Consider the following 25,439-nt stretch of genomic DNA (forward strand, 5'->3'; position numbering starts at 1 on the left):
TGCTGTATCAAGGGCTTATACTTTACTGGGATGGCAAATGTTATTAGGGTGGCCATGGTCTGGACTCCTCTCCTATTCTGAAGTTGCTGCTGTTGGTATATGGGCGGCTGTTGACCCATTCATCATTCTGGATTTATGAAGTTCATTATTGAGCAGATAATATTTGGTCTCCCTACCTCTCCTCCCCATGAATTCTCTGGTGTGGTGGCCATGAGAGGAGTTGTTGCTGAGACTGCACATCAGCCCTATCCTCTGGAAGGACTTTAAGGACACGAGAAGTATATTTCTTGCTCTTTGGTGATACATTGTTGGGTTTCCCTCTTTTTCTTGGGTTGGATGATGTATTGTACTAAGAGCAGTTGGACCGCCTTGCTTCCTTGAATCTGCTGTTGTTGGCTTAGGAGCAGTTGCTCTGTTCATCACACTCGTCTTCTTGAGAACAATATTTGCTCTATTGGGATTTGGTCCCCCCCTCTCCCATAAAGTTGCTGTCACTGCTGTTCCACGAACTCTTGGAAGATCTGAAGGACTTTATAAGAGTAGAGAAACTCAATGTCCCTGGACCCTCAATCACGTTTGAACTTTTGCAGCTCCTATGAATCTTTTTGTTTGCAGAGGAGTATGGACAGTGTGAGGGTCAGAAGTCTGATACTACCTTTCCTAAGAAGTGATACTTGCAGGACTCCGCATGTAGGGTTGTTTATCCCTTATGTAATCTGTTTTTTAAATATTAGGATATATCACAGGGTTACTACTGGCCCAGGCGAATCAAGAGACACTCTCACTAGGGCAACCGATGCTTGATATTAACAAATATTCCTTCATAATATCATTCTGTTTTTTATTTAAGGGCATTTTTTTAAGTTTTCATTTTTCTAGGCTTCTTTTGTTAATCAGAAATTGAAATGTTTTCAGAGAGGCACTTAAATGAAAGGACACACGGAGAGACATTTATCGTTTCTGGCTCTGCGAAAGTCATAATGAGACTCCCTCAGTTTTTCCTTAAGAACAGCCATACTTGGTCAGACCAAAGGTGCATCCAGCCCAGTATCCTGTCTGCCGACAGTGGCCAATGCCAGGTGCCCCAGAGGGAGTGAACCTAACAGGTAATGATCAAGTGATCTCTCTCCTGCCATCCATCTCCACCCTCTGACAGACAGAGGCTAGGAAAACCATTCCTTACCCATCCTGGCTAATAGCCATTACTGGACTTAACCTCCATGAATTTATCTAGTTCTCTTTTAAACCCTGTTATAGTCCTAGCCTTCACAACCTCCTCAGGCAAGGAGTTCCACAGGTTGACTGTGCGGTGTGTGAAGAAGAACTTCCTTTTATTTATTTTAAACCTGCTGCCCATTAATTTCATTCGTTGGCCCCTAGTTCTTATAATATGGGAACAAGTAAATAACTTCCTTATTCACTGTCTCCACACCACTCAGGATTTTATAATTATTTTCTATATAATTTTTATATTTTCTCTTATCACCACAGAGATATCTGGCCATAGCAGCTGTAGACACCATTCATGCTCTGGTAAGTTGTCTTCACTTCACTGTATTCTTTAATCCCATAATGCATCAGAAATCAATTGTGTCAGCTAGTCAGGACTTCAAATCACGTTGTCAATTACACTGCTCTACAGCCAAAATGCTTCTGAAATAAATGTAGTCAAACTTTACTAATTCTGGATCACTGAGAATGAACATGATGCTTAAAATTGTTGATTGGCTCTAGTTTTCAAGATATGCTATTGGGTCAGTATATACAACCTTTGACTTTACACCCTCATGAATGGACCAAGGTCTTTATCTCAAATAGGAGAGGATCAAGTTTTTGCAACCAGATCTGCCAGGCTCATTTCCTGCAGACAACTCCACCCAGGGGCATGGTGAAAACGGGTGGTGGGAATACATGGGATTAAACCTCACACACACAAGCCAACCAAGAAAGGACATATTAGCATTTGCATTTACATATGGGAAACTGAGGCACAGATTAAGTCTGTAGCAGAGCTGGGAATTGAATCCAGGCCTCCTCTCTCCCCATCTGGTACCTTTCCTGCAAGACCATCCTTTCAAGAGATAGGTAATTTGTTTCTAACTTATGTTCTTTTTATCTACTCTGTTTTGTGGTTTTGGTATAGCACCAGTCAGGATCCAGACTTGTGATAGGTGCTGAATAAACCCACAGGTAAATACGCTTCCTGCTTTGAAGAAATTACACAGTCTGAGATCTTACAATTGAACTAAAACAATTTTCTTTCAAAGAAAAAAAAATGAGTGCATTATAAATACAACTGAATAAACTCTAATCCCTTACATGTGCACTGATAAGAGATAAAGCTGTACTTGATACAAAACAAAACATCTTAGAAAGTAATATTAAATCTTGTAATGATAGTTCATTAGACTTATTGAAAGAGAGATGATACATATGAAGCACTGGAACCATTTTAAATAGTATACCTGTGATGGGGTATTTACCCCATACATGGCAGAGTGCCAGTAAATTAGGATCATTAACCTGGGGAAGGACTGAATGACTGAAGATGGAGTCCAGTTGGGGAGGAAAAGGAGGGATTGGTATAAAGCCAGGAAGTTGGCAGCAGAAAAAGGCTGCAGGGAAGTAGCCTGCAGTCACTCCCTGGGAGAAGGAAGGTGTATTTGGGACTATAGTGCCAGGACTCAGAGCCTGCAGTTATTCCCTGGAAGGAGGAAATTGGGCTGGTAAACGCTTTTGGGGGGGAGGGGAGAAGGGTGAGCCAGAAGGTAGAGTTGAGAAGTAGGAAGAAGTCCAGGGGAAGAGCAACATGGTCTGGGAGTGAGCAGGCCACCACTGCTAGAGATAGGGTTCCTGGACTAGAACCTGGTGTAGTGGGCTGTCCAGGCTTCCCCTACCAGCCACTGGTAAAGTGGAACCATCATGGCAGTGCATGAGAAGACTGCCTGAGACCGTTGGTACGGAAAGACTTTGATACCCCAGAAGGGGGGACACACAGTGACCTGGCTGGAGAACTGAGCCACAAAAGGAAGAGATACACCATGGGGAGAGGAACTGATAGAAGGGGGAGTCAGACCTGCAAAGAGCTAATCCCCAGAGCAATCAGGAGGTGGCACCTTAGCAGTAAGTGGACTTTTTAAATTATCTTATCTAAAATCAAAGTCTAACTCTATACTAAGTAACATTCTGATGGTTACTTACACTTAAGTAAGGTATTAAGAAAAGACTTATGAATGTGGAGTATGGAGACGTAAAGGTAACAGGTCCTCTCTAAGTAAAAGTGTTCCATACTACACCCACGGATCTTGCTACAGAAACTCAGATCAGCAGGAATAAATTATTACCATTTAAATCACTGCTCACATCTGTTCCTATAACTGCTTCTGTGCTTTTTTTTCCTACTAAAATCAGATTGTTTGCAGATGAGAAGAGGTTTGTATTTGTCAATTATGACGTTGTGACAGCTTTTTCTTACAACACAATCGAATAATGAGAAAAGTTGATGAGGGTTTCGATGGATTGGGAGACAACTTTACACTAGTTGGCTGGCTTTAGAATACTGGGTTCTTGCTTTTCTGGAAGTGATCCAAAGATTTTAAGACGACAGATTGTAATTGTACTTTTTGCTCTCCATCTTCCTTCCCATTTTTCCCTTTTGTCACTTCCATTAATAAGATGCTGATTGAAATATAAACATTATACAAATGTTGTAACAATAAAATGAAGAAATAATATTGATGTAAATCTGGTTTGTACACTATAGCAACTGTGAAGCCACTGCTCCCACCTGGCGGGCTTGTGATTCTTAGCACACGGCTGGGACACAAGAATATGAGCATTAACCACAAACCCAATAGGACAAGGAAAGAGCAGGCTTCTGTTGAAGAAAAAGGGAATGATCTGACAGCAAGAGACAGTCGTCATGTCTCTGATTTTATGTAAAAATTACAGGAAAAAAGAAATAAAAACAAAATCTTTGCTGTAAAAAACATTCTCACCCCATTACAATAAATAAGTTCCAACAGCGCTCTGCTTTATTTTCAGAAACATGCTTACCGTGTTCTGCTGCCAAAACCCTAGTGCTACTGCCCACCATGTTGGGCAACAATTGGAAGGTAGGTCATGAAGTGGGGAAGGTGAACCAAAGTCATAAGCTTTCAGGGGGCTGGAAGCTTGCGCTTGGTTGACATGGGAGAAATGGGAGAAATTACAATCCAGTAAGGTGCCACAAGTACTCCTGTTCTTCTTAATCCAGTAATTGGAAATGGGATAGGACAGGATGTAAGAAGTAGTGTACTCTGCTTCTGTTCCTCAGTGCAGTTTATTGAAGATGAGTGTGCAGACAGGAATGTGGGTACATCAAATCAGACACTTAGGTATAAGTAGCACTGAATACAAATGTTAAATTAGTCCAGGTCCAAAGCATCTATTCACTAGCTAGAACTGAAGAATCATATAGAGAACCACTATTTATTAAAACACACAACCAAGCTAAAGCCCCCTCCCAAGTACCTCACAATTTATCACTGGAGAAAAAGAGGAGCTACTTACCTGTAACTGGAGGTTCTTTAATATGGGTGGTCCCTATCTGTATTCCACTGTGCGCCCAGAGTTGGAGAATTTTGAAAGTAATGTGTGTTGGTCCATGCTTGCCTTGTGCTTCTGACTGAGGCAATAAAGGGCAAGGTGGACCAACCCTTCACCACGGATCAGAAAGATCTGAAGCAGAGGGGAAGGAGGGCGGGTAGTGGAATACAGATAGGCACGACACATCTCAAAGAGCCTCCAGTTACAGGTAAGTAACCTGCTCTTCTTCACATGATGATCCCTATTGTATTCCACTGTGGGTGATTGCCAAGAAGTACCTGAGTAGGAGGAGGGTGTGAAGATGAGGACAGTAGGACTAAGTGGAGGACCGCCATTCCAAAGGAGGCATCAGCAGCCAAGCCTGAAAACATGTGGATGGAATTCCATATAGAAGCTTTACAGATGTCTAGGAGGGGTACATCCCAAAGAGATGCCATGGTTGTTACTTGAGCTCTAGTAGAGTGAGCTCATACCCCTGTATGGGGATGGAAGTTCGAGAGCTGACAGAGTTTAATGCAGCCGGATATCCAGTTAGAAATTCTGTGGTGGAGATGACATGACCCCTGACTCACTCTGCTATCATAATAAATAGTCTTTGGGACTTCCTGATTGGTCTTGTTCTCTGCAGGTAAAGGGCCAAGGGACTGCACATCGAAGGAATGGAGTCTATGTTCTTCCACAGATCTGTGTGGTTTCGGAAGAATACAGGTAAGGGAATGGATTAAGGTGAAACTCCAAAATTGTTTTAGGGATAAATCTGGGGTGTACGTGTAAGGAAACTATCTTTGAGGAACACAATGAATGCAGGGTCTGCATCCTTGCTCTGAGTTCACTGACCTACCTTGCTGAAGTGATGGTACAAGGAAGGTGTCCTTCATGGAGAGAAGGGGCATGGAGCAAGAAGCTAAAGGCTCAAAGGGGCGCCTTATTAGTGCTGCGAGAACACTTGGGCATGATCTTTTGAGGAGGTCGGAAGGTACTTATGAAGCCTTCCCAGACTCGGTTGGTTAGTGGGCTTGCTAAAATGGAGTAGCCCTCAGTAGGAGGATGGGATGTGCTAATCACCACTAGATGGACTCTCAGAGAGCTGAGGGAGAGACCAGATGTCTTTAAAGACAGGATATAGTCTAAAATGAGGGAAATGTCTGTGGCTTCTGGTATAATGCCTCTTAGTGTGTCCAGGAGGAGAAGAATTTCCATTTACCCAGGTAACATTCTCTGGTAGAGTCTCTTCTGCTATTAGAAAGGATGTCCCACATGGCCGAAGAGCATAATTATTTTAAAGACAATGCCCATTCTAAATCCAAATACCATGCCCTGAGGTGGAGGGGTTGTGGATTAGGGTGTCTGATTTTGCCATTGCACTGGATCAGGAGATCGGGAAATGTCAGGATGGTAATCGGTGGACGAGACAACATGAACAGGAGGTTGGGGAACCAGAACTGTATGGGCCAGAAGGGGCTGATCAGGATGACCGTCGCCCTGTCTTGTTGGATCTTGTGCAGCACACCCGTGATAGGAGTGGTAATGGAGGGAAAGCATATTTGAGCTGGTCTGACCAGGAGCAAAGGAGAGCATTGCACTGGGGGTGATAATTTAGGGCTCCTCTGGAGCAATACAAGGCGCACTTGCTGTTGGTCTGAGAAGCAAATAGATCTCTGGTCGGGTTCCTCATTGCACGGAAATGTTGTGTAGCACCCTGTTGTGGAGTTCCCACTCGTGGTTGATCACAAAGTGTCTGCGATGGGAGTCTGCGAACACATTCTGCTTCCCTGGAAGGTAGGCTGCAGATAGAGTGATCTGATTGGTGAGGCACTAGTTCCAGAGATTGACTGCTTCTGTGCACAGGGAGGCAGACTTCGCTCCCCCTTGCTTGTTGATGTAGAATATGGTGGTAGTGCTGCCTGACATTATCTGGACATAGCAAGAGTGGATGAATGGAAGAAAAAACCCGCATGCCGTCTTACTGCTCAAAGACATTGATGTGCATTCTGAACTCTCGAGATGCCCAAGTCCCTTGTCATGTGGTTGTCTATATGGGCTCACCAGCCTATTAGGGATGTGTTGGCAATAAAGGTTTTGTCTGGAGAAGAGGGGACAAAGAGGACTCCCACCAGAGGATTCGTGCACCAAAGGAGGTGGGAACTGCGAGCGGAAGGCTGCCCAGATGAAATCCAAAGACTGCATGGGGGTGAGGATGGACTTTTCGATGTTTACACTGTGAGGAGGGGAGACGGACTATTACAAAGGTCAATATAGAGGCCTCTTGGTGGGAACCTGGCAGCGAGGAGCCAGTCATCGAGATATTGAAAAACAAGGAGGCCACAGTGTCTGACATGAACTGCCACCCCTGAAAACACCTTGTTAAAGACTCTGGGGGTGGTAGCTATCCCAAAGGATAACATTCTATATTGGAAGTGGTTGAATTCCACCATAAATCTGAGACAATATCTGTGGGCAGATGAATATCGACATGGAAGTAAGCATCTTTCATATCGAGAGCCGTGAACCACATGCCTTTTTCTAACGATGGAATTATTGCTGCCAACATGACCATGAGAAATTTGAGTTTCAAATGAAGTGGTTGGGGTGATGGTGGTTGATGACTGGTCTCCGCCCACCCTTCTTCTTGTGTATTAGGATGTAGATTGAGTAAAAACCTGTTCCCTGCAGTAAGGCGTTCAACTCTTGGGTGAGGATATTATTGTTAGAGTGGTCCCTGAAGTGGGACTTTTTTTTTGGAGGAGGTAGCATTACAAACTCAATTGAATAGCATAGTGGATGACTTTCAGTACCTGCTTATCCATTAGCAGCGCACTCCAAGTGTCCAAAAAAAGGTAGCTGACCCCTGAATGGAGTAGTGGGATTGCGAGGTGCTAGGCTCAGTGGTTCGTGGCTGTTGGGCTCGTGTCAAAAATATCTTCTGATGGGTGGTTGGGATTGAGATAGAGGCTGATGGGGGCACGAGGAAGTGGAACCTTTGAATCTTCTGATTTTTGCCTCGTAGTTTGTAGGGTCTCTGACAGTATAAGTGTTGAGACCTGTACAGCAGTGTTGTTGACAGGCAATGAAACTTCATCTTAGGTGCAAGTGTGTAGATGCCCCACAATCAAAGGGTAGCCCTAGCCTTTAGGGTGTGAAGTGACACATCCGTCTTTTGTTTGAAGAGGTGAGATTCATTGAAGGGGAGGTCCTCGGTGTTCTGGACCTCCCTGGGTAACCCTAAGGCATAAAGCCAAGACAGTCACTTTACACAACAATGGCCATAGCCATGGCTCTAAAGGAAGTATAGGCTGCATTGACTGCAGACTGGAGGGCAGTTCTGGCTATTAATTTACCTTCCTCAATGAGAGTTTTGGAAATGAGTATGATTCTTTTGTGAGAGGCTGTTGGCAAATTTCTAGAATTTAGCATAGTTCTGGAAATCATATTTAGCCCATAGCAATAACTGGCTATCCTCACCTGTACTGTGGAGGATGAGAAAATTTCCTCTCCTGTAGATCTAAGCGTCCTTTGTTTATCTGCAGGAGTAGATCTAGGATGTTGCTGCTTGAACCTTTCTGAAGCAGCCTGAACCACCACTGAATTGGGAGCTGGCTGCGAGAATAAAAATTCAGAGCCCTTAGCTGGCACATAATAGCGTCTCTCCACCCCTTTGGGTGTGGAAGCATAGATGTGTGTGTGGAGGGGTGCCACACTGTCTTAGCTGGCTCTAGTATGGCCTTGTTGAGAGGCAGGGTTACTCTTGTACACCTGAGGCGTGGAGGATGTCCAAGAGCTTGTGTTGGGAGTCCTGGATTTCCTCTAGTGGGATCACCGCTTCGTCCTGCAATGAAGATGGTAATATAGCTGGTTCCGGTGGAATCGCTGCAACTGGAGCATAGTACTCCTCCTCGGACATCGGGTCTGGAAGCAAGTTCAATGGTTGCCTCAGAGGGGAACCAGGTGGCAACTCCCTAGTGGAGCGGACAGACTATGAAAGGGGGTACTGATCCCAGGGCACCTAATATGGCCAGTAGGAGGGATCAATGGGTGGTAATGGAGATCCCTATGGTATGGGATACCAATGGCTCTGGGCCAGGTGACGAGGTGGTTGCTCCCAGGGTTGTGCAGGTCTCCTGGGAAAAAGATAAGAGCGTAAGGGAGAGGTGGTTCTTCCGGTGGTTCCGAATCCCCCAAGGACAAAAAGGCTGATTTAGGCTCTAGTGGCAGTACCGTCGGAGACGTGCACATTGTATATGGGGAAAGGGGCAGCTGTGTAGCATAGGCTCTGTACCATAGGTGAGTCTCTCGGAGAAGATGTGTTCCCTGGAGATGGAGGGTCCTGATGGATGGGGGCAGATTCTGGATCTAGAAGAGTGAAAATGTGCTGTGGTGCAGCCATGGATCCCGATCTCCCAGATGTAAGATTTTGAAGCCCAGAGTTCTGAGCATAGTCCAGTACCTGAGCGGGATACAGGAAAGGGGGGTAACCCCGTAATCTGAATTTACTCTAAACTATTAAAACCTATTAAAACTAGTAAACTTACTAATCTATAGGTTATTTAAGAAGTAATAAAATTATTTACAACTGTTTATTTAGAATGACATCAGAGATGAGGACACTGAAGAATTAAACCTTTCATCCTCAGACTAATGGACCAATGGAGGAAGAAGATTCCAGAACTGCATCTTTAATGAAAACTCTATGCCACCACATCTTTCTTTTTGAACGAGGGGGCTATTACCTCATGCATCTCTGCAGATCACAACTGCAGTAGCAACACATAATGAAAGAGGCAGTCAAGTCAAGGCCCACATCATTTGGGGCTGTATGGCTCTAAACTAACTCCTTAAACCCCACTTGGAAACAAATCAACAGCCCCTGCCCAGTACGGACCACCAGTGTAATGTGCTCTCTGCGTGGAAAATACCTCTTAAGAAGTTGGACACATTTTTCTGCACTAGGGTAAGTTCCTTGGTGGGCTCATTGTGTAGCCTCATGTATGGTCACTGCAGTAGCCTAACCTCAAGATTACAAAGGCACAAAACCACACCCAAAGGGAAGATTTATCTAAGCACTCTTGGCCATTACCTGGGCATTCTGGAGCAACGAGGAATATAACACAACCCCCAAATTGTGAACCTACATTACAAATACTGGGCGCACTTCCTTAAACAAGGCTACTGCCATTTCTTCTCCCGAAGTTTCTGCCACCATTATCACAGTCTTGCGTGGGCTGAATCTCAGACAACTAGTTCTCATTCAAACCCTGATCTGAGCCAGTTACTCAATTGTCCCGGCAAGGTCAGAAAAGAGAGAGACAGAGCTTGGTGTCATCACCACACTAAAGGCTGTGTAATGCATTCCTCCATACACACCTTCCTAACAGCCTCAGGAAAGGAAGAATGACAGAGGCCTCGGGGCAGTCAAGCAATTGTCCGATATCGTCCACTTGATCTTCATCTATCACCAGAAAGACACTAACCAGAACAGTTTCAGACCCAAGCCTGAAACCAGACTGACTCGGGTACAGAGAACCTGAGGCCTATACCACACTTGCCTCACTACAACCTCCTCAATTATCTTTTCTCACAAACAGCAGAAATGACATCGGTTGATATTTCACTAGATTCTTCATGTCTGTCCATGTCAACAGATGATTTCTGAACAGAGGCCTTATGAGTGCTGCCTCACTGAGCCATACTAGCCAATACTGAAGCATAGAAGCTTTAGCATTGTTGCGGTGAGACTCTGTTCTACAACTGTAGTGGCAGACAAAGTCTGGATCCAAGCTATTTTATTTTTTTTAAAAATCAAAACCAAAAAAACTTACATGACAATGCTGGGTGGAGGGCAAATCCCACACTTCTATGTAATCAGGGGTTCTCAAACTGTGGGTCGTGGCCACTCTGGGGGTGGTGTCACAAGGTTATTATGTGAGGGGTCATAAGCAGTCAGCCTCCACCCCCAAATCCCACTTTGCCTCCAGCATTTATAATAGTGTTAAATATTTTAAAATATTTTAACTTATAAGGGGAGTCGCACTCAAAGGTTTGCTGTGTGAAAGGGGTCACCAATATAAAAGTTTGAGAACCACTGATCTAAAGCGAATTCAAACTGGAGAAAAGGTGAACATATTTTTCTGAATTAAGAAAGGAAGTGGCAAAACTACCCAAACAATAGGCTAATTATCTCAGAAAGGAATTTGTTTAAGGCACATTTTTAGGAAAAATCTTAGATGTCAGCTTGATGTTGATAGATAACTATTAAAGTAAATACATGTATCTTGGGCAATCTCTACACGCTATAGTACTATCAGTATGTCTGGAATAGTAAACAGATATGTAAAGATACACTGAGAAAACTGGCATCAGGATGTTAACTATATGAGTACAAATACTGCACACGTTATCCACAGAACAGTTTTTTTGTTTTTGTTTTTTTTGTTTCAGAACTTAATTCCTTCTGTGTTCAGCCCAGTTGCTGTCTCTGCTAGTTACCATTCATTTTCCATTTGCAAATGATAATTTTTGCTTTGAATGGCATGCCTGGCTGCAGGGCAGAGTAAATCCAAACCTTTTCAAGTGTAGCCAAAAATTTGCCATGAATTAGGAGACTGCAGTATATTTACAATACAAAATAAAGTATCTCTAGGAGTGCTTGATGGTGGTGATGATGGTATGAATAAATGCAGATTATTTTTTTTGACAGGATAATTTTCAAAGGAGCAATTTTGCAAAGACTCAGGAAGAAAACAATTTTGTTTCATTTCCATAACAGAATCCAGACCTCCAGATTCAACCTCACGAGCTATAATTATGTATAAGAACTACCAATGTGAGGTTTCAAACACAATGCCTTTTCTTTTCTCTTTTCTTCCAGATTATTTTCTGTATTGTCACTCTATGCAAAATCTTTATAGCAAAAATATTGACTTGAAAGAACTCCAGGCTTTAGAGTTTCATCTCACTGTATCTATCTGTTAACATTATGGGAGCAGGAAAAAAATCCCTTTATTCATATGCAGTTTTGACTGCTGAAAACTGATGTTTAGCTGTTCATGATAGATGGAAATTTTAGTCACCTCTTTCATAATTCAGACATGATTGTCCTAGACTCCATACTGAAGGATGCCAGATGCTGAAAACTACAATTCTCTTCTGCAGTGCAACTTGCAAAACATTTCACTCCAGAACAGTCATGTAGCCCAAAAACAAATACAACAAACTACTGCTTATAGCAACATCCCAGATATTATCCTTCAACCACCATTGTTTTAATAAAATATTTTCCACCTGTAGCATTATGTAGGCAGCTCTGAAGCACAAACAAGACACACGAAGCCACCTACACAGTCTGAGTGACATAGAACGTACATCTTTCTTTCTCTATATCTGCAGCACATTGTTGATAGTTATTTTAAAATGTCGTAATCTAAGCCATTAAACATCATTGATTGGGAAATGAGGTTTCTCTGCTAAACAGCCAGAGACAAAGCATGCATAATAGATTTCAGTGCTCAAAATAGTTAATACTCTCACACTGCTTTTGAAGCAACACATGTGAGGCTGTCACTGCAATCCCACACCCCAGAAGGACCCTGTTTATGGGTAACATCTGGTAGTAATTATCCGCTCAGTAGAAAACAAAGGCAACAATTTTTGTTACCATTGGGACTCAGAGAACAAACAGGGCATTATTTACTCATTAAAGAAAATACTTACTCCAACACCACCACATGGGAGCCTGACAAACATTGATGTTATAGAACCTGTGGAAAAAATGAGAGCAGTAAGTTATCAAAAAGGCAGAGTTCACAGGTTTGGCAGATGATTTTTATGGTAATACTGAAACCTTTTCTAACACAGTAACATGCTTTGGTTTTATTACTCTGTGTTGAAAGGGACACAAAAAAAGATAATATTTCAACATGTGCATATATACAGAATATACAATCGTATAAACTATACACACCTGTATGTACAGTTCCTAGATTTCAACCAATCACAGTGAATATAAATAATGAGTCTGCTGAAGTCCTGTTCATAGAAATAAAATTGATAGCAATAGTAGTGACTGCTAATAGTAACTCCTGAACATGTCTGCTGAGACTAAAGTGTAATGGGGTCCTACTAATTTAAACTAAAGGGGGAAATTAAAGCATGAAAAACCTAATTATTAGCTGACTGCACTTGTCCATTCAGGACTCCATAATACGAAAATTAGTCAATATAGTACCAGAGATTTTTGGACTGTATTAGACACTTTCATACAGTGCTATGAAAAGAGACAAATACCATAAAATAAATAATTAGCCAGCAGAGAACATGAATTGCTTAAGACTGAAAGAGGGAAACCACTTTAAAAGGTTCCAGAAAAATAGAAAAAAGATGCTGGGAAGACATTGTGAACTTATGAGAATGGCAATGTTATTTTCTCTGCCCATACATCAGCGATAATATTCTTTGTGCCTCAGAATAGCACATCGTGGTGGAATGTAATCTTGATAGCTGTAATATGCACAATTCTTGGACAAAAAATTCTGAACAGAGAACATCTGTATTACAATTCATGACTATTATATATACAGTGTGTATGGTTATATCTATATACACACGCATATACAAACATGTCAGGAAGAAAACATGTATATAAATGGAAATGTTTTCACCAGATTGGGTTCTTGTGATTCTAGTTGGTCTATATTGAAATAATAAAATGGAGGAAGTTTCCTTAAAATGCAAACAAACTCCTTTGTAGATCATGAAATAACAGTGATGGAAAGCACACTTGAGAGACTGAGAACCATGCTGGAGTGAAATGCATCTCAGACACAGCTACGTAAGTTTTCCCCTTCAGCTGAAAGTGAGGTTAATACATCCACAAGATTCATTGTTTGAGGAGATCCATATGGAAGTACTCACATAGCCCTGCCTGAGACCTCCGGTTACATCTTCAACTGGTAATCCACCTATTATTTAATATTAATCATTCTGACAACATTTTATGTTTTCAGTGCATAGATTTAAAAGTAGCCTTATTCACTTACATTTAAACGCTGTTCTGCAGGTTCTATAGCAGTAAGCTATCAGATAACAGAGGTGCCTATACATTTCATCCAAAAGTTTCAAGGGTGGTAGAAACACCTAAGCAAGTTTACATATCCTGCCAGGAAAGCCACCAACTTGTCACAGCTAGCCATCGGATAAATTATATTTCTAACATAATAAAAATACTCAAATTTTATTCAAATGTCAGTGATGGATTTAAATAGGTTCAAATTGGTTTCTCCCATGTTAACAGAGGATTGCAAAGTCTTTTAAAATTTGTTTGAAAGATTCAAAGATGATACAAGTATAAAGCAGTTTAAAAGTACAGTGAATTAGTACTGGATTTCTACAACATTTGAAAGAACCTGCTTATAATGCTGAGAAATTTGAGATGCAGACTTCCTGGTTTCTTTGAATAAATGCTGCTAGAATAAATGACATCACAGCCATCAAGAACATAAATGAAAAGTCATTCCATGTAAGACCCTTGTTTTCTCTCTCTCAGCTTTCTAAATGGCTCCCTTTGGGCTGAAATTCCCAACTCTCAGACCAATTTCAGGAGGAAAGTTCAAACAAAATCAGTTGATCCATGTTAATAGTGCGAATGGTTGTATACACATCTCTATCTCTATTAACAAAAGTAAAGATTCTCTGCATGCCAAGTATCAGGGGGTAGCCGCGTTAGTCTGTATCTACAAAAACAACAAGGAGTCTGGTGGCACCTTAAAGACTAACAGATTTATTTGGGCATAAGCTTTCGTGAGTAAAAACCTCACTTCTGCATGCCAGTAATTCAAACACAGGTTTGTTTTTAAGCTTCAAACTTGCTGTGGGTTTAGTCCTTTGATATATTTTAAAAAACTTGGGTCATAAATTAAGAAAGCACAATAAGCAGAAACGGGCTTGCTTTCAGGAATATTCATCTACTTATAACTTCTCAAACTGTTTTTTTCAAACACATCAAAGACAGCTGTTCTCATTGTGGACTAGATCTAGCGCAAAAGTAAACTCTAAACCAATGCTGGGTTGTTAAAGACAGTCTCACCCTCCCCATCCCTGCTCCAAAAAGGTGGCTATCTACATGGGTCTTCTGGAAATATCCCCATTCCAAAGTCATGTCCCAGTTATGCTTATGAAACCTGCAGTTATCTCCCCGCTACAACCCAACCCCACGTATCCCTGGCTGCCAGGTCCTCAATTTAATTTCTCTCTGCAGGATGACTGGCAGCCACATTGTGCTGTGATGATGTGCCCTTTTCCTTTGTGTCTGTGTTATTGCTACACAGAATAATAAATGCTGGCAGCTACATGTACAATGCATGACAAAACCATGACAACAGCAGGAGCTGCACACTAGGAGAGGCCAACCAGGCAGTGGGGGCAGATGGTGATAACATATGCAGTTAAGGTCAAAGATAGCCACATGGCTTGGGACTGAGCCGCACATTCATGGCACTGCATAACTCTGGGCTAAGTGAACAGGGAAAATAAGCTATCTGGCAAGGTGGGAATTCTCTTGTAAGCTCAGTTAAGCCTCTAAACTACTGGTGAGCCCCTTCCAATGGAGGTCCCAGGGGCCCTCCCATGGGTGCTGCATATTCCAGCAGGGCATTTAAAATGGCTCCCTAGCGAGTTGTGGTACATAGCTAGAGTACACAGTGCAGCACCACATGGGCTTCAACATGTTATCCATGAATATTATTCTTACAATCAATTCTCTTTCCATCAGAAACATTTCTCCCTATCCAGCTCATCTCTCATTCACTCTTTCTCCGTTTGCTCAACAGGAGATTACGGATTTGCTTTAATGAAAGGTTTAAGAGTTGTATTTTTCTTGTTGTTAGCCAAGAGACGCCTAATGTCATTGGAGCCTAAGATGGTTCCATGGGTAGAAATCCCATGTCGCTGCACTCTTCAGCTTGGGGTTCTTTGTTTTATGGGGGCTCCTCTGACTTATGTGGCTTTGGAAAAAAGATGGGCAGATAAATGTCCTGGCCCATACGAAACTGGGAGACCACTTTGGGCAAAAAGGCCGGGTGTGGACGCAGTTGGACGTTGTCCTTGTAAAAGACCATATAGGGCAGTTCTGAGGTAAGTACCCGAATCTCAGAGACCCTACGGGCCGAAGTATGCATGCCCAAGGACTGGAGGGTGGCATGGGAGTCTTTAAGGCCGTGGTCAGCTCCAAGAAGAGCCCTGCTCCCTCGAATGGGAGATTGTGGAGGGTAGTCTACATCTTCTGGGATAGCCCAGAGGACCGTAACCAGGAGCTGCGCGTCACGGCCACCAGAGACGCAAGCACTCCGGCCGCCGAGTCTGTAGCATCCCAGACCATCTGGAGGGCGCCTCTCACCACCGCTTTACCCTCTTTCACCAAGGTGGCAAATTCCTGGGCTCAGTTCTGTGGAAGGCCCTCCTTGAACTTGCTGATGGAGTCCCACAAGTTGAAGTTGTACCTGCCTAGCAGGGTCTGATCGTGAGACACCCAAAATTGCAGGCTGTCCGTTGAATAAATTTTTCTGCCAAATAAGTCCAGTCTCTGGGCATCTTTATTTTTGGGTGTGCCATTGGCCTGTCCCTTTTGTTGACAGCAGACACTACCAGAGACCCTGCTTTGCCAGGACATAATATTTCTTTTCAGCTTTCTTGGAGGCAGACAGAATGGAAGAGGGGGTCTGCCACACAGACTTGGCACTTTTCAGGACCCCTGGTTGGACAGGCAATGTGATCCAGGTCTGACTGGAGGCATGACATTGAAGAGGTCATCAGACTCCTCCACTAGCTCCTTGACCTCCAAGTTAAGGTTATCAGCACCCTTTTGAGCAGTGCCTGGTGCTCTTTGAAGTAGTTGGGGAGGGCTGCTCGCTTGCGAGGGGTCCGCCACTGCCTCGTCCGGAGATGATGAAGATGGCTGTACCGTGGGGGAGGCTTTCCCTTGCCTGTCTGGGGATGGCTCCTTGGGCATCGGGACCCGCTGCACCGTACCTGCATCGGACTCAGCACTGTGCTTCGTTGCTGGAGTTGGCTGGGCCGGAGGCAGTTTGTCCGATGCAGCCTGAGAGGAATGGTGGGAATACCGGACTGGCATGATGGGTACATCCCAGGGGCTTCAGTACTGCCACTAGGTGGGCCACTGCCCCTGCTGCCAGCACTGCTGGGGCCATGCCGATCTCGCGGGCCATCAGCGATTCGCCTCTCCTAGGTGAAGGGCTGAACACTCCCTCTGACTCAGACCAGTGCCCTTCCGGCGACCAGGGTGGAGCCGTAGATGCCTGAGTCTGTCAGGCTGATCCTTGTCGGCGACTCGTAAGGAAGGGATGAGGAATGGTGCCAGGCCGAAGAGCAGTACTGGGGAGTCGGAGACTGGTGCTGCGACCGGGAGTGATCCTGCACCAAGGGGGATTGACACTGGGGGGGACTGCCTAGGTGATGGGGGTCTGAACCACGGTGATCTCTGGCGGGAGGCATGGCAGTACTGCGGGTACAGGGAATGGCATCGTGACTTGGGTGACCCGGGTCCTGGGTCTTCTAACCAGAGACCAAAGCTGCGGCACCGGGATCCTAGGCCGTGGTGAGAGGGATTGATGCCTGCAGTCCGGGGACCGCGGACTCTCCGTTGCTTTAGAGGGAGGTCCCATAACAGGCTTACCCTTAGAGGTCTGGGCCTTAAATGGATCCATTGCCTGGCCTGGTGTCTTCGGTGCCAGTCGGCCTACTTGGTCCTTGGCTGCCAGGGCCACCTCAGGCACAGGTGGCCCTACAAGGGGCTGGGGCCCCCTGCCGCTCCTGAGAGTCGGATCCCTGGCTGGGCTAGGGGGTCTGACCAAAGCGGTACCCGCGTGTAGCTCCAGGGCGGGCATGTGGCCTAACACAGGACCTTTGCCTGAAGTCTCCTTGTCCTGCAGCGCCGATGGGCATTTGGGCTTCAGCTGCTTCTTGGGCACCGGCGAGGGGGAACGGTGCCAGGCGGGTTCCGGTGCCGATGCCCAAGTACTAGGTTGAAGTCCGAACGGGTGGGCTCCGAGGCAGGACAAAGCGCAGCCTCTGTGAGGAGGGCCCTCATGCGGAGGTCCCGCTCCTTTTGAGCTCGAGGGCAAAAGTTTTTGCAGATCCTGCGCTTGTCTTTTCTGTGTGATTCCCCCAGGCACTTCAAACAGCTATCATGGGGTCACTAACGGGCAGCGGCCAGGTACATGATGAACACGGCTTAAAGCCTGGGGAACGGGGCATGCACCACCCCGGAGTCCCAGCTGGGACTCTAACTACTAAAACTATTATCTAACACTTAACTTAATGATCAAATTAAGCACCTAACTAACTACAAAGGAGACAGAACAATGAATTGAGGGAACTGCTAATGCTCTTTCTGACCAGGGGCGGTAAGAAGGAACTGAGAGGGCGTAGGGTCGGCAGCGCCTGATATACCAACTCATGAGTGCGGCACTCAAGGGGGCACCGCAGCCAACCCTACGGATACCACTAAGGCAAAAGTCTCCAATGACTGTGCACATGGGCGCACACACACCTAGAATGGAATCGACATGAGCAAGCACTCAAAGGAGAACTAGCTTTGTTAAAGGAAAACAGTATCCTGCTAGAGAATATCTAAACATATTTTGGTTGGTTGGTTTGGACTATAAAACATACCACTTCCATAACATATTGCTGGGGGATAGTCTCTTCAGCCATTCCTTCTATTATTCATTTACTTTCACTCCATCTCCTCCCCTATTACTTCCTTTCACCCTAGCCTTCCCTTTCCCCATCTGTTTTCTCTCTCTCCTACTTTACCTGTGACCTTTGGCCTTCCTCTAATTTTCTTATAAGTATTCCCAATATTTTAATCCCATCTCCTCTATTGCTCTGCTTTTCCCTGTCTCCACGAGAGAGACACTATTGTCTCATGGATTGCAGGATATATCACTAGCTTTGCTAAACCAGGGCCACTGTTTCCTCTTTTTCATTATGTGGAAATCCTGTAGCTACAACCAGGATTTCTATATAAAGATAAAGGGTAGTATGTGTCCCTGTGTGAACTTCAGGTGTTAGGATTTTCAGTAATAAGAAGTACTACTGCTGCAGGTCACTGTGGGGTGGTAGATTAGTCTCTCCTTGGTACTGTGGCAAAATCGAAAGGTTTAATATTCCTGACCACTATTTTTCTATGGATTGCAATTTTCTATGGATTGCAGCTGGCGGGGGCAGCTATAAACCTAAGTGCAGGTAAAGGGATATATGCAAGTATCAAGTACACAATGAAGAATAGAAAGGATAGATTTCTGGAAGATAACTCACAGATTGCTGAATATTAATAAAACATTTATAGTGGCCTACTTTGGGGGCCTTCTAATATCAGTGTCAAAGATAATTGATTCAAATCAAAACTATTTACATCAAATTTAATCAATATTTAAAATCAGCAAGCAGGAAACTCTGATTTAAATCATCAATTTTAATTCTTGTTCTACATTTGTACTTTTTTAGTTACTTTCCTAAAGAAAGATAGATTCTCACTGGTCGGTATAATTTGGTACTAATTTGCTAACCAGAAAGATATAGTATATCTATACACATTTATTTAAACAATTATATAACTTAATATACATTTATTTGGGGTCTTGATTTTTTTTTTTTTTTTTTTACACTTTTTGTTAGAGAAAGGTGAATGACCTTTCCTATTTACTAGATAATGATTATCTGGTTGAAATAAAAAAAATTATTTTTTGATTTTTTTTTTTTTTTTTTTTTTTTTTTTTTTTTTTTTAAAAGGACTGATTTTTATGTACCCTGATTTGTGTTGATAAAATACTTGATATCTATCAGGAATCTTAAGATGGCACCATGTTTCTGAACAGTCAAAATCTGTAAGTGTGCCCATCGTGAAAACAGACATTTAAGTAAAACATTTAAAACTATTTATTTTCACAACAACAAACTTAAAGACAAAGCAAACAGTGTCCCTAGAGGGATTTTACACTGAGTGACTCGCAAGACAATTTTCCAACAGGGAAATGATAAACGCGGGGACATGATGAAAGTACAGAAAATAGTGAAAAGTAGATTGGGAGCTTTTGTTCTACCTGGCTTGTACCAGAAGAACAAGACGATATTTAATGAAACCGAAAGGTGCCAAATACGAAACTTCAAAGGAGACACTTTTTCAGAGAGTGCATAATTTGACCATGGAGCTCATTGCTACAGGAGATCATCGAGGCCACGAATGTAGCAAGATTTAAAGAGAGAATTTTATAATATTTATAATAATGAATTGACAATGTATAAATGTGATATTTATAATATAATACCTAAAGAGGATTTGGTATTTACATGCATAACAAGAATATCCAGTTATTATAACCTGTATGAAAAAAGTAGATTGGAAAGGATATTAAACCTCATGCCCCAATGTTTAAGACAATCTCTAATTATTAAGGATTAGAATGAGACCTTTATGGGAGCAGATTAACCCACATCTACCTACTGTGCAGTTTTTTCCATCTTCCTCTGAAGCCGCTGGTGCTGGCCACTGTGAGAGACAGGATACTGGGCTAGATGGACCATGACTCTGATCTGTTAATTCTTATATTCCTATGACTCATAAATGCTTGGAAAATGCTTGGATTACATCACAAGGAATCCAGACCTCAAGGCATATGGGTGAGGCATAGGCAGCAGTCCTTAGCTTTTATACTACTCCACGTATCAGATACACCTTTGGAATATCACTATTCCAAGTAATTTGCACCACCCACAGCTACACACAGGTTTTTGGTTTCATTTAAAAAATGTGGCAGTCATGATCTGGTGGGGGAGAAGATGTACATGTTTATTTGGACTGGTAAATATTGTGTCTAACACAGAGCAAGAGTTTTATATTGTCAAAGACATGATGTTTGACTTTCTTTACAGAGTGCATGTTAATGGTGATGCCACTCACACCGCTCAGATTTCTCTGGATTTTGAAGAGGTAGTAACTGTCTCAAACTCAGCAATAACAACAGTGCTGATTAGATTTTTAAACACCTGCTGTATAGTTTTCCTCTTTGGGGTTTTTACATATCTACTGAACTTGTAGCAAAGCCTTGCCAGTTCTCTTACTGTGAGTATTAGCTCCACTGAAGGCAATCAGGTTAATCCCCTTTTCACGCCATTGAAACTGAAATCAGTCCCTGCTACGGTTTTCTCAAACTGCAGATTCCAGGGCCATGTCTCTTACTCTTGACTCCCAGATGAGAACTTTCAACACTATTATTCAAACCTATCACCTGATGCTGGTAACAGGCACTTGAAAATTACAAAAGAAGAGAAGGTGTCTGCATGAGTATACTCTGGTAAGACATTCATTTAAATGTGGGCTGGTCTACACTGGGGGGGGAGGGGGGAGGAATCGATCCAAGATACGCAACTTCAGCTACGCGAATAGCATAGCTGAAGTTGAAGTATCTTGGATCGAATTACCTGACGGCGCGGGATTGTTGGCCGCGGCTCCCCCGTCGACTGCGCTACCGCCGCTCACTCTGGTGGAGTTCCGGAGTCGATGGTGAGCGCGTTCAGGGATCGATATATTGCATCTTAACAATATATCGATCCCGGATAAATCGATTGCTACCCGCCGATACGGCGGGTAGTGAAGACATACCCTGTGACTTGGGTGATAGTGGTTCAGTTTTTTTCTGAGCAGCAATCCCTAGTTTGTACAGTAGGAAAAAAGGAAAGTCTACAATCCATGACTAACAGATACTTCCCTACTCAAGAAGACTCCAATCTTCAAAGGGAAAAAATAACCTCAGAGGATCCACTATATAACTACAATGAATGCTTTGCCACTCAGCTGATAATACCTGGAAAACAGCCTAGCAACAAGCAGTTACTCTGCAGATCTTCCTTTTCCCACCCAGCTCCAAGGAAGTAGCTTGGTGAAATGAGCACTCTAACAGGGTTGCATAGTTTTAGTATGATACATATCACATATAACACACACGAAATTCATCCACTTGACAACAATGAAGCATGGGACCATCAGAAAAAGATGAACATGGGACTGGATGGGTTAGGGGACTGATAAGAGGATACATAACCTTTCTCTTTTAGATCAGTGGTTCTCAACCAGGGGTACTCAGAGGTCTTCTGGGGGTACATCAACTCATCTAGATATTTGCCTAGCTTTACAACAGGCTACAGAAAAAGCACTAGTGAAGTCAGTACAAACTAAAATTTCATACAGACAATGACTTGTTTATACTGCTCTATATACTATACACTGAAATGTAAGCACCATATTTATATTCCAATTGATTTATTTTATAATTATATGGTAAAAATGAGAAAGCAAGCCGTTTTTCAGTAATAGTGTGCTGTGACACTTTTGCATTTTTATGTCTGATTTTGTAAGCAAGTAGTTTCTAAGTGAGGTGAAACTTGGGGGTACACAAGACAAATCAGACTCCTGAAAGGGGGACAGTAGTCTGGAACGGTTGAAAGCCACTGTTTTAGATCACCATTTCAAATCTGCCTGCGGTAGGTAGGTAATGGCATAAAGTGGTCACTATCTGACAGCTATTTGATGGTTTAAATCCAGTTAGGGGGGAGGGATAGCTCAATGGTTTGAGCATTGGCCTGCTAAACCCAGGGTTGTGAGTTCAATCCTTGAGGGGGCCACCTAGGGATCTGGGGCAAAATCAGTACTTGGTCCTGCTAGTGAAGGCAGGGGGCTGGACTCGATGACCTTTCAAGGTCCCTTCCAGTTCTAGGAGATAGGATATCTCCATTAATTTTTCTTGGGGGACAGGACCAGCATCACAAATCCTACACACCAGCTGGTATCCTGTGACAAGCACAGCAGAGAGTCCAAGGGTAAAATGGGTATGGAAACTGAACTACCTTCTCCTCCTCGGTGGCAGTCCATCTAGGTCTTTGGCACTTTAAATAGAGGAAATAAAGGGTATTTCTACATTGCAAAAAAAACAAACAAAAAAAAACCAACCACAGCAGTGAGTCTCAGGAGCCTGGGTCAACTGACTCGGGCTCGCGCTATGGGGCTAAAAGTAGCAGAGTAGACGTCCCCGCTCGGTCTAGAGTCTGGACTCAAACTCAGTGAGGGAGAAGGGTCTTGGGCTCCCACCCAAGTAGGAACATCTACACTGCTACTTGCAGCCCTGAAGCGGTGGCCAAAGTCAGCTGACCCAGGCTCAGAGACTCACTGCCATGTTTTTTTCCCCAGCGTAGATGTACCCTAGAAGAAAGAGGAAACCAAACGTTCTATCACCTGTCCCATTGAAGCGCAGCAGAGATGACTTGTGGCATTCAGAATGGTGTACACTCAGTAACTGCCAGGGTCAGTGTTATGGCTAACTAAGCAACAGAGAGTCCTGTGGCACCTTTAAGACTAACAGATGTATTGGAGCATAAGCTTTCGTCGGATGCATCCGATGAAGTGGGCATTCACCCATGAAAGCTTATGCTCCAATATATCTGTTAGTCTTAAAGGTGCCTCTGTTGCTTTTTACAGATCCAGACTAACATGGCTATCCCTCTGATACACGGCTAACTAAGTTACTTTATGAATGTAGGACCAAAGCGGTAGTGAAGCATGACCCCCTTCTGTACCTAGAAGTTTCTTGCTGTCCAGTTTCTGTCTGTTCAAAGGGTTTGTGCCATACAGCAGCGTGTGTGCCTCCGAGTGAACTGTCTGTAGCTCTTCTAGAGTTGCTTTTCTTCCACGAATACACTGCAGGGGGAAAGGAAAGAAGTGGTAAAATTATATTTACTACAATTCCTAGTTTGTCTTTTTATTTCCCTTTGGCAAAAAGGAAATACTGTTGGAAGTTATACTGCACTAAGGGTTTGTTTTATTTAAATTACGGGTTAAATAAATTTTTTTGCTGACAAATTTTTATTAAACTATTATGCAAAAATTCTTATTTTGTTCACTCACAAAGATATATTTTTAGTCATGAGAAGGATTTCAGCTTAATCCCATTAACCAAAAGATTTTATATGTAAAATATCCTTTTGGACTTTTTAAAAGATACATGCTCCAAAACCTTTGCTGACTTGCACAGCAGCTATTCTCATACTGATGTGTCAGGATTTAGTGGCATAAATCATTTCCATGAATAAGAGTCAGCCACAGAAGCTGTTCACTGATGGAAGAACAGTATTCCAAACATGCACAAAGAAACCCCACCACAACTAATAATAGCTGAACGGCAAAGACATTGGGGCTTCTCTTCAGAGAAGCAACTAAGGGTTAATCAAAATCTTTTTGCTCTAAAAACTGGGCTGAAGATCATGCAAGGTCAAACTTGAGATTCCAACCTGATTTAGGGTATGCCAGAAAAAAAACAGAACAATGTTTCTCCTCCCTGCTCTGATTTACAGCTGGAACCAGCAAGTGTAGATGAACACAGAGGATGAAATCCTGGCTTCAGTGTAATCAATGGCAAAACTCCCATTGACTTCAATGGGCCAGGATTTCACCCAGAAGGTTTTACAACTTGGACCTTTTCCCAAATCTCAAAACAAGCTCAGTCTGCATTCCGGGCAAACCTTAACATTTAACTCATCTTCGCTCGGGTCTAATTGCTACGGCTGAAATTCACCTCTGTGCTGTGGGCCAGCAGAAGGCCTGTGCAACAATGAAGTGCTATTTTGAGGTGTTGAGTGGGACTTAAGCAGTGAGGAGACTTTGGCCTGATCCCCGACATAAGAGTGAACTTCACTCAACATGAAATGGCATTTGGATTCTCTCCCATGCTAGGGAAAAGGCAGTAACTTTCTGGAGTTCAGGAAGTGACAGACTTTCCATTTTAAGTGGGGGTTTGTAACTTTTTCTAAAACGTCAAAGGAAATACACAGCTTGGACAACAAGACGTTCTGTTTGGTGATGTGGAAACGAGAATTTTTGGGGGCTAAGTGTGCTGCAAAAGTTGCTTTGTTTATGAAACATATGAGTGTAAAAACACAGGTGTTTTAGGTAGTTCAAAATTTATCCTAATGTGCTTGGGGAATTTTTGGTCACAGTGTCTCTAAAATTCCTGTATTGGTGTGCTCTGTCCACAGCATATGGAGGTCCCAGGAGCACCAGAAACTGCCATGGAATATCTTTAATTTTGCATGAGGGCAGTCATCAGGACTACCGAAACTGGAAGGATGTGGTTCACATCTCATTCAGAGCACAGCAATACTTCCAACAATTCAGCACCTGTTCTAGTGCAGAAGTCTCACTACTGGCTATGGGCTCAATATCTTGGGCAACTACAATGTCTGATATTCCAGAGAGGAGTGCACTACCTAGAGAGCCACAATGACACCTGTTAAACCGTACACAGGCAGCAGCATCTTTCAGACAACATTGTAGGGCATAATGCTAGGTACACAAACCAAGCTAATCAGAGGGGATTTTGCCTCCAAACTTTGGTGCAACCTGTATTCACGTGTTTAAAGATGTATTTGCACAGGAAGTAGTTTTATAAAGTCCTTAAGCCTTAAACCAAGAAAACAAAGCATGGCAGGAAGCTTCTCTCACTCTCGTGATTTGGGTCACCTGTCCAGTTAAGTTCCTCTTTTATTTGTATTTTCTTTAAACTCTACAGGTAAGATTTTCTGAGGGTAAATGCTGATGCAAAATACACAGTCATGTTACAAAGTAGCTGCAAAAACACTAGCCCCGAGTTTGAAAATAACCTCCAAGAAAAAATTCTTTACCCTCTTTTGTGCCTTCCCTTCCCGCTCATGATAAATCTGTTTCAATTATTCCTTTATCCTTTCTCTCTTTCATGTTTTCCCTCTGCCCGGATGCCATTCTTGTTCTCTAGACA

General features: G+C 43.2%; 1 protein-coding gene across 8 annotated transcripts in view; it reads right to left on the reverse strand.

The window, feature by feature from the left end:
* The window catches only part of HDAC4 (histone deacetylase 4), a 439,923-nt gene that overhangs the window by 41,830 nt on the left and 372,654 nt on the right, over window positions 1–25,439 (reverse strand). For all 8 annotated transcript variants that reach the window (XM_054043726.1, XM_054043721.1, XM_054043725.1 and 5 more), the window contains 2 exons: window positions 23,227–23,347; window positions 12,295–12,341 (listed from right to left, as the gene is read on the reverse strand). In XM_054043726.1, coding sequence (XP_053899701.1) covers window positions 12,295–12,341; window positions 23,227–23,347 — 168 coding nt within the window. The remainder of the gene's footprint in view (window positions 1–12,294; window positions 12,342–23,226; window positions 23,348–25,439) is intronic.

This window comes from Malaclemys terrapin, chromosome 11 (genome assembly GCF_027887155.1).
Source record: "Malaclemys terrapin pileata isolate rMalTer1 chromosome 11, rMalTer1.hap1, whole genome shotgun sequence".
Taxonomy (NCBI): domain Eukaryota; kingdom Metazoa; phylum Chordata; order Testudines; family Emydidae; genus Malaclemys; species Malaclemys terrapin.